The sequence below is a fragment of the Triticum aestivum genome, chromosome 7D (genome assembly GCF_018294505.1).
Source record: "Triticum aestivum cultivar Chinese Spring chromosome 7D, IWGSC CS RefSeq v2.1, whole genome shotgun sequence".
NCBI lineage: Eukaryota > Viridiplantae > Streptophyta > Magnoliopsida > Poales > Poaceae > Triticum > Triticum aestivum.
Window position 1 is genome coordinate 30645952 of NC_057814.1, and position 10773 is coordinate 30656724.

At 40.6% G+C, this 10773-nt stretch overlaps 1 protein-coding gene across 1 annotated transcript in view; it reads left to right on the forward strand.

Annotated features, from left to right (window-relative positions):
• The window catches only part of LOC123168165 (39S ribosomal protein L47, mitochondrial), a 5412-nt gene extending 2442 nt beyond the window's left edge, over positions 1 to 2970 (forward strand). Inside the window, exons 2-3 of the mRNA XM_044586035.1 lie at positions 482 to 639; positions 2510 to 2970. Coding sequence (XP_044441970.1) covers positions 482 to 639; positions 2510 to 2617 — 266 coding nt within the window. The 3' untranslated portion in view covers positions 2618 to 2970. The remainder of the gene's footprint in view (positions 1 to 481; positions 640 to 2509) is intronic.
• The last annotated feature ends 7803 nt before the right edge of the window (positions 2971 to 10773 follow it).

A 10773-nucleotide genomic window follows, 5' to 3' on the forward strand; every position in this document is an offset into this window, starting at 1 on the left:
TCGAAGGGGATCGTGGAGGCGGCGGTGCCGGACTGGAACAGGGAGGCAGCAACGCTTGACTCGGGACCGGGAGGCGGCGGCGCTGAGCGAGGGGATCGTGGGGGAGGAGGGGGTTCGGGGGAGGAGGGGAAATTGTGGACTGGTAACGCAACCATTACCGGTCAGGGGTGGGCGGTATCCACGTATAGCTGGCCCGGACTCGTTTACGGAGGTACTCGATTACGGCGTCGAGTTACTAAATGCGGGTAACGTTTTCCCTTTACAGCGTAAACAGGTGACGGGCGAAATTTCACGAAACAAACACCTCCTTAGATTCTTGTCATGGTGGTGTGCAAGGTCACGCCGCAGCGTAGCAGCAGGATTTTTTTTGCATTTCTGAGGCGTCAAAGTCTTCTGCTATGAGCAGATATAGTTACGCATCGTTCTTGCCTGGAAAGCTTATGAGTGTCCCCTTTTGTTTGATTCATATAATAATTGGCAGGTCGTGGCTGGAAGGCTTCTGAACTGCGCCTCAAGTCCTGGGACGACCTTCATAAGTTGTGGTATGTCCTGCTAAAGGAGAAGAACATGCTCATGTCCCAACGCCAGATGCTGGCTTCAGAGAGCATGCGTTTCCCAAACCCGGAGCGCATTTCCAAGGTACATCTGCTGCCACAACCTAACACCATTCCTCGAGCAATTAACTGCTTGTTATTGCATATTTTTTTTCTCTGTCAACATAACCATGTCCACCTGCAACAAATTGTGATTTAATCAAATAATTTTGTCGTACTTTTTGCAAGATGTTTGCTCACCCCATGTGTGGATGGCAAGCTATGCCCACTGCCAATTAAAACTGGTGTATTTCTGAACCTCTGACATGTCTATTTGATCAAATATTTTACATACTTGCACATTTTCTGCTAGTTAATAGAACTGCAGTTGGCTCTAGTTTCATGATGAATTAAAAGTCACATTGGCTGTTCTACTGGCCCTGTCAAGTTGTTCCATGGAGTGACCTAAATAAGTTGTGCTATATTCTCGAATCTTCATGAACTTTACTGTCCTTGAATATCATTGGTTCTGATAACCAAACCTTGTCATGAAAGATACTGTGTAGTGCGCAGAAACAATGTGCTTTGTGATAAACTAAACTACAGAATTGCTATTTTTGTGGCTAACAGAATATTTTTATTTCGCCTGTTTTGTAAATTATGCTGCATGTGCATACTGGAAAACAAATCATTTTTGCAGAAATTGGAGAAAATTTAATGAAATCACGGGTGTCTTGGTCATAGTGCTGAACATTGGTCACTGCATATTTTGGTTCTCAGTCCACATAACCATGTCCATGTGCAACGAATTTTGATTTAATCAAATAATTGCAACATACTTTTTGTTTTGCTCATTCCACCTGTGGATGGCAAGCTATGCCCACTGCAAGTCAAATTGTTGTATTTCGGAACCCCTGCTATCTCTATCTAATCACATATTTATGATACTTGCACATTTTTTGCTAGTTAATAGAATTACAATTTGGTGGCTCTAGTTTCATGATGGATTAAAAGTCAGAGATACCATTGGTTATTCTACAGGTCCTGTTAAGTTACTCCATCGCTATCTTTTTGAGTCTTCATTTAACTTTATTGTCCTGGAATATCTTTGGTTCAGACAACCAAACTGTGTGACCAAAGAAGCCGTGTAGTCTGCACCTAGTGTTTTTTGCTCCCAAACATTGGCCTTCGTGATAAACTGAAGCACAGAAGTACCTCTTTTGCATCAGTGAAATAATAAGGTGCATGGACATGCTGGAAAACAATTTGATTTTGCAGAATTTTAAGGGAAAATTTATGAAACCATGGTGTCGTGGGGACGGTGACTACTTTTTTTTTCTTATCCAAAATGATAATTCATTGGTAGTGTTAAACGTTGGTGCAGCTTGGTCAGTTGTTAATGTTACTTTGCGTTGCGCACTGGGTGCTTGCTTTTCAAGACATAATGGGTGAAGAGTTAGTCTTCTGTTAGGACTCTGTTTAACGCTGGGTACATGATTTTCAGGAAAAATAGTGAGTAAGCAGTTAGTCAACAGTATGTTGTTTGTGATCTTTCAGTATGGAGATATGACCTGCTTTCGTAGGGTACCGATGTTCGGAATCTAAACCATGTATGATACTACGTACAATGTGTTTAACACGCACAACACACACACAAACACCATTTAGACTAGTAAGGTACACGTGCATTGCAAGCATGAGATTTGGCAACCAAAATATGAATAAATACCACATTATAGCATGTAAGCTTTGAGTCATATATGCATGATCTGTTTCCAAGTCTCTTTGCTCCATAGTTTCTTCAAATATTACAACATGGCGGCCCCCATTTGGTTCTTGCCAAGAGTCAACAACAGGGCTTGAAAGTTTCTTACGAGCGCGCGCACATGAGTGCCGTCTTATTTCCAAGTCATCTTTTCTGTTCCTTAGGCGGCAGAACCTGACTCGCCCCACTATTGTTTGTTTGTTTGTTTCAGGTAAGGAGATCGATGTGCCGGATCAAGCACGTGCTGACGGAGCGGGCCATAGCGGACCCTGACCCGAGGAGGACTGCGGAGATGAAGCGGATGATCAACGCCATGTGACCGACCCGCGCCGCGCCGTGCTTCTACTGTCCGTAAGCAGCAGCCGTAGCAGCATTAGCATCTATCTAGTGGAAAGAACGAATTTGCTCGCTTTTCCTTCTTGGGTTGTATGCCTCCCCCCGTGAGATGCATAAGACCAGCAATCCTTGAGACGCCGTCGCCCCCGACAGTCCCACGGATGGGCGAACGTCAATGGACTTGTGTTCGAATAATCGCAACCGTCCTTTTTTTCTTTTGCATGTGTGTGTGTGTGTGTGTGTGGCAAAGTACCATCCGGCTGTTTGTTTGCACAATGTGTTATGGATGTCCATTGGTTTCATTTCTGGCTCTGCGTAGCCAGAGCTTGGTTTTCAGTCGGCCATTCATTCATTTAGTCGTGCAATGTTTTTTTTATCATGTGAATGCAGGACAGGATGGGGTTCCACACTTAATTAGGCACAGTGAGATCACTGGCCACCAGGTCACTTGCATGAAGTGGCACTGCATCCAGCCACAGGCGGCGGACATCGGGGTCATGGCCTGGAAAATATGAAGGAGAACCTGGGTACCAGCGCATCCTATATGCAAAAAAAAAGTAATTTAAAAAAAGTTCAAAAAGTTCAAAATCTTTTTTGGTATTAAACATGATCCTGTATTGTAGTCGTATAAAAAAGATTTGTCAGAGAATGACTTTCCTTGCATCCTGGGTTGAAGATTCGGCAAAAAACGCTATATACAAGTACTATACATGCTATATTGTCGTCATAAACTTTTCTTTTTTGCCGTGAAGTCAATATGAATCATTTCTTGTCCAAATCTCTTATACGAGTACAATACCTGATCATGTTTGATTCCAAAAAAGATTTGAAATTTTTTAAACTTTTTTTGAATTACTAATTTTTTTCCACATATAAGATGCGCGGGTACCCGAGAGCACCAAGTCCGCGTCCGTCACGGCCCCCCATAGCGGCGAGTTCGTGAGCTCACTTTATTACAGACACGCGGCACATGAGAGTAAACAACATAATTAAAGTTGAGGCCAACAAATTGACGAATGTCTGTGTAAATAACTCCCTCCGGTGCTAGATCCCAGGAAGAGCTTTTAATCGCCGTGATCAGATTGCTGCAGTCAGTTTCTATACTACATAGATTGGTCATGCCCCACCCAGCAGCAGCTTCAATAGCTCGTAAGGCCAACTCTACCGCACGACTCTAAATCTATACCCATTTTGTTCGTATGGGGTAGAAATAGGGAGAACAAATGCCGGACAGAGGCCGCACAAACTCGCTGCGCCCAACGCTGCTACCCTAAATCTATACCCATTTTGTCCGGATGATGGGCCAGGTACAGAAAAGGAGAGAGTGACAGGTGGGGTCGAGGGCGGGCACAGACGGACGACGAAGACGCGAAGACGTCCGCTTTGGCCCCAAACCGAGAGCAACTTTAGTCTGAAAATGGGGCAAAAGCGGACACAGAGCGAACGAAACGTCCGTATACTCCCATGCGTTGGGTCGTTCGCGTAGTTTGTCCATTTTACCCCAAACGAACACAAACGGACGATTTGGGGTCGATTTGGGTCACGCGCTGGAGTTGGCCTAAACAATATGTACATGAGCAATCCTTCCGGCACCAGCCGCACGCGCACGGGCATCTCCATCACTATCACGCACTACAAATCCCGAGCCACCATTCCCTGATTGATTGCTCCTGGAACGCTCCATCAACATTTGTTTTTAATTGATCGCCCTCTGGTTTAACCCACCGACTCACCCGATGATTGGAAATGGGCCTCTCACTTCCTTCTGCAAATTCTGCAGCGAATCCAACGCCCACGACCTCGCTTGAGCAGCACTTGTCAGTATTGGGCAAATCGCGAACATTTTTCAATTTCATGGACACTTCTACAATTTTTTGACATTTTCTAAAATCAAGAGCATTTTTTGAATTCATGAACATTTTATACTATTTTCATTTTTTAAACAAATTTTCTTGAATCGGCGAACAATTCTAGAATGGACGAACATTGTTTTGGAAATTGGTCGAACAATTTTTGAAATTTACGAACATTTTTTTGATTTAACGAACATTTTTTGAAATGCATGATCATTTTTGAATCAGCGAATATTTTATGAATGAATAAACTATTTTGTAAGTCACGAACAGTTTTTTGGATTTTTAGGATATTCTTCCGTTCATGAACATTCTTTGAATTGGCAATTTTTTCAATTTCATTAAAATTTCTTTAATACATGAATTTTTTTAAACCCATGAACATTTTCGGATTTCCCAAAAAATTGTTTTCAAAATTTCATTTTTTTTGAATAAGCAACATTTTTACATAAAATCACGAACATTTTGTGAATCAACAAACATTGTATGGTTTATTATATTTTTTATTTCAAAATTCTCATTTTTTTTTAATTTTTGTAACTTTTTAAAGACCAAAATTATTTAAAGTATAAAAATAAAAAAAATGAAATTTTAAAAACAGGCCGCATGGACATGTGCCGGCCCAAATGGGCGCGTTGCGTCTTCTCCTAGCGCGCAAGGAGCAGATTCAGCTTTGCCAATGAAGCCGAATCTGGAATCTGAAACAAACAGCTATTTGGAATCAGCTTCGCCAGTGAAGCCAAATCTGGATTTGGACCATTTTTAGTGCAATTTCCTGAAGCACCTCAAAGTGTACTTCGGTGGTGAAGTTGATTCTCAGAATCAGATTCGCCACTAAAGCGAATCCACATGTGATTAAAATCCAAGCGAAGCTGAAACAAACAGGGCCTAAGTATCAAGCGTGAGATTCCCGTGAATTACTCCTTCCGTAATATAAGATGTTACCTCATTCAGTATGTGAGTATATTGGATGTAGTAACGCCTTATATTATGGGACAGAGGGAGTAGTTACTAGTTAGTAGTGGTGCCACTTTGTTGTCTTATCTTAGTAGAAGTAGTATGTTGTTTCTTTGCACAATGTGATGTTCATTGCCCCCCCCCTTTCTCATTTAGTAGCGAACATGTTTATCATGACGTTGGCTTGCAGAACAACTGCACTGCAACCATGCACGAGGTTCTTGTGAATTACTATATGTATGTATGTATGTATGTATGTATGTATGTATGTATCGCTTGGTGTTTTGTTTAGTTGTGGCGGAGCTCCTTGTTGGTTGTCCTCGGTGCTCGTAGATACCTATGCAATCGCTGTAGGTTGCTCTATCTCTTCTTTTAAGATTTTTTTGATCGAAAGGGGTCCCCCCCGCCCCTTTTGATTAAAAACGAGGCAAAAAACAAACACATAATGACTATTCACAATGCTGGGGCTAAACCGAAGTACCTGAGCTAGTAAGTTCTCAGACAGACCGACATCATGAGCATAAGGAAATTCATACAGGAGCTAACTATCACATAAGCATCAACGTCAGCTGGAATGGGACCTCAGATAGATGCCATGTTGATCAATTCTGGTGTTCACTTTATTCTTCATCTCGAGGTAATCCTCTTCTCCGATCTAGCAGAAGCATGTGTTCCTTCATCAATTTTGATTGAGTGTCCGAGCAGAGAATCTTCCATTGATGAAGCGACACACTTGCTTTTCCAGAAGAATCCATATATCTTTCCACACTACTCCTTGAAAACACAAATCATTTCGCAATGTCCATAAGCTCCAGATGGATGCAATACATGCCATACCAATGAAGTTATTATTTCAATTCCACAAATCAGGTAATTCAGATATATTAGTAGGGGAAATAAACTGAAAAACTTCAGCAATGACTCTCCACAATTTTTTTGCAATAATGCATCATGCCGAGGTTCTACGGAAGTATGGTGACCATGTGTATGGAAAACATGAATATGATGATGCCATGTCCCAATATATCCACACCTGTCTCCAGGATAAGAAATGGCACCAGCCGATACAATGACATCAGTATAAACAGAAATCCCATAATAGAGGGATTGATCATTGATACGTCTCCGTCATATCTAATTTTCCAACCACTTTTGCTCTTGTTTTGTACTCTAATTTGCATGATTTGAATGAAACTAACCCGGACTGACGCTGTTTTTAGCAGAATTGCCATGGAGTTGTTTTTGTGCATAAATCAAAGTTCTCGGATTGACCTGAAAATTTATGAAGAATTTTTATGGAATATGTGAAAAATACTGGTGGAAAAATATACCAGAGGGGGACCACCTAGGAGCCACAAGCTCAGGGGGCGCGCCCTACAAGCTTGTGGCCCCCCTGGACCTCTGGTAACCCTAACTCCAACTCCATATATACCTATTCACCAAGAAAAAAATCGGAGAGAAGGATTCATCGTGTTTTACAATACAGAGCCGCCGCCACCTCCTGTTCTTCATCGGGAGGGCTGATCTGGAGTCCGTTCAGGGCTCCGGAGAGGGGGATTCGACGCTGTCGTCATCATCAACCTTCCTCCGTCACTAGTTTCATGATGCTCACCGCCGGGAGTGAGTAATTCCTTTGTAGGCTTGCTGGATGGTGATGGGTTGGATGAGATTTATCATGTAATCGAGTTAGTTTTGTTAGGACTTGATCCCTAGTATCCACTATGTTCTGAGATTGATGTTGCTATGACTTTGCTACGCTTAATGCCTGTCACTAGGGCCCGAGTGCCATGATTTCAGATCTGAACCTATTATGTTTTCATGAATATTTGTGTGTTCTTGATCCTATCTTGCAAGTTATATGCATCTATTACATGTTATAATCCGCATACCCCAAGGTGACAATAATTGGAATTCTTTTCCAGTGATTACCGTAGTTTGAGGAGTTCATGTATTCACTAAGTGCTAATGTGTTATTCCGGTTCTCTATTAAAAGGATGCCTTAATATCCCTTAGTTTCCTTATGCACCCCGCTGCCACGGGAGGGTAGGACAAAAGATGTCATGCAAGTTCTTTTCCATAAGCACGTATGACTATATACAGAATACATGCCTACATTACATTGATGAATTGGAACTAGTTCTGTGCCGCTCTAGGTTATTTGTTGCATGATGAATGCCATCCAACGCAATTATCCATCACCAATCCAATGCCTACGCTTTTCATATATTGATCTTTGCTAAGTTACTTTCGCCGTTGCTGCTGTTACAATCACTACAAAACTTTTATTGTTACTATTACTACTATTGCCGTTACTATCATACTACTTTGCTACTGATCACCTTGCTGCAGATATTAAGTCTTTCAGGTGTGGTTGAATTGACAACTCAACTGCTAATACTTGCGAATATTCTTTGGCTCCCCTTGTGTTGAATCAATAAATTTGGGTTGAATACTCTTCCCTCGAAAACTGTTGCGATGCCCTATACTTGTGGGTTATCAAGACCTTTTTCTGGCGCCATTGCCAGGGAGCATAGCTCTATTTGCCGAGTCACTTGGGATTTATATCAATTGATCACTATGAAGAATCTTAAGGATGATAGAACCAAGATCGTTCCCTCTAATACGAGGAGAGGTAAGGAACTACCATCTAGCTCTGCACTTGATTCACCTTCTGTTTTAAGTAAGCTTGCAACACCACCACCTGCTATTGTTTCTGATATGTCGCAAGTAATTGATAATGACACTTCTGCTGTGCATGATGCTATGAATGATGCTATTGATTATGCTAGTACTTTGCTTGATGATATTGTGCCACTAGGTGAATTCCTTAATGAACAACTTGCTAGAGCTACAGAAATTGAGAATGCCGAAACTGATGAAATTATTGAAACTGAAAATTTTGAAACACTTATTATACCTAGCTCTCCTAGATATGAATTGCCTGAGATACTTGAGGGTTATGTTATGGATGGAGAGGTAGCTAGGAACTTTCTTGCTTGTAAGGATAGAGATGATCTTAAAAAATTACACTATGCAAGTTGAAAGTAAAATCTTTGAATGCTAGAATGAAATATGATCCTAAGTTTGCTACTTCACCTATCTTTATTACTGATAAGGATTATGAATTCTCGGTCGACCCTGAGTTGGTTACTTTGGTGAATCTCATCCTTTCGATGGTTATGAATCTGAAACTGTTGTGGCACATCTTACTAAGCTGAATGATAGAGCCACCGTATTTGCTCATGAGGAAAAAAATTCGCTACTACTATATTCTTAAGTTGTTTCCTTTCTCATTAAAGGGTGATGCTAAGATATGGTTTAATTCTCTTATCCCTGGTTGTGTGCATAGTCCCCAGGATATGATATATTACTTCTCTGAAAAATATTTTCCTGCCCATAAGAAACAAGTTGCTTTACTGGATATATTTAACTTTTGTGAAAATCGAAGAAGAGAATCCCCCTCAAGCTTGGGGGAGGCTTCTCCAATTACTTAATGCTTTGCCTGGCCATCCTCTCAAGAAAAATGAAATACTTGATATCTTTTATAGTGGACTAACCGATGCTTCTACGGACCATCTAGATAGTTGCGCTGGTTGTGTTTTCAGGGAACAAACTATTGAAGAAGCTGAAGAACTACTGAATAATATGTTGAGTAATATAATGATTGGAATCTTCCTGAACCACCACCCAAACCAACTTCGAAGAAGCGAGGTATTCTATTTCTCAGTCCTGAAGATATGCAAGAGGCAAAGGAATCTATGAAAGAAAAAGGTATTAAAGCTAAAGATGTTAAGAATTTACCACCTGTTGAAGAAATACATGGTCTCGATACCCCGACACATGTAGTAGAGGTAAATTCTCTCCATAGATTTGATGAAGGTGATATTCCTTATACTAAATCTGCTAGTCAATGCTTGGATGAATTGGATAACTTTATTGTTAAACAAGAAAATTTTAATGTACATGTTAGCAGACAATTGAAACAAAATGCTTATATGATTGAACGCTTCGGTGACTTTATGATTAGAACTGTTAATGATGTCAAGGGTGTGAGTAAACATGCATTTATGATAAAAACCCAAGTAGAACAAGTCATAAAGTCACAAAATGATTTGCTTAATGAGATGAACAATAAGATGAATGATCATGCTGTTAGAGTTATGACCAGGGGTGGTAAAATGACTCAGGAACCCTTGTATCCTGAAGGTCACCCTAAGAGAATTGAACAAGGTTCTCAGAGAATTAATACTGATGCACCTAGTCCATCTAAAAAGAAGAAAAGATGATAGGACTTTGTATGCTTCTAGTGAACCTACTATAGACACACTTGAGAATCCAAATGATATTTCTATTTCTGATGCTGAAACACAATCTGGTGATGAACATGAACCTAGTGACAATGATAATGATAATGTTCATGTTGATGCTCAACCTAATAATGATAATGATGTGGAAATAGAACCTGCTATTGATCTTGATAACCCACAACCTAAGAATAAAAGATATCATAAGAGAGACTTCATTGCTAGGAAACATGGTAAAGAAAGAGAACCATGGGTTCAGAAACCCATGCCCTTTCCTCCTAAAGCTTCAAAGAACAAGGATGAAGAAGAGTTTGAGCACTTTGTTGAAATGCTTAAACCTGTCCTTTTCGCCTTCGTTTGACTGATATTCTAAAAATGTCTCCTCATGCTAAGTATATGAAATAGATTGCCACAAATAAAAGAAATATACCGGAAGCTGAAATTTCGACCATGCTTGCAAATTACTCATTTAAGGGTGGAATACCAAAGAAACTAGGAGACCCAGGAATACCAACTATACCATGCTCCATGTAAGTGCATCTAGTGCCCCTTAGTGATTTTGGTGTATTGAAGACTTATAGGTTAAGGGACTAATGTGTTTATGAGTGTACAGAGGTCTATAAGTCTATGAGGAGTTTGATATTTACAGAGAAAGTCGAACCCTAAAAATGAAGTTCTTCGACTGAAGACTTTGGATTTCTGAAGACTTTCTGAAGACTTTGAAAGTGAAGAAATTGGTATGACCTTGAAGACTTGGTATTCATTCGAGGAACATGAAGCATGAAGACTTTTGTTTTCGTAGTTTCATCTTCTCTTTCTTGAGTCATAGGAAACACTGTACTGTTAAAGGGGGTCGAGGAAATACTAAGGAAAATTTTCCATGTGATGCTCAACTCAAAATCCTACACCTACCAATCCCTTCGAGTGAAGCCATTGGAAATCTCATACAGTTCAGTCATATTCTTCAGTGACAGAGACGAAGTTCTTCTGGTCTCTGAGGAATTTGTTCTGACTGAGGAGTTAGG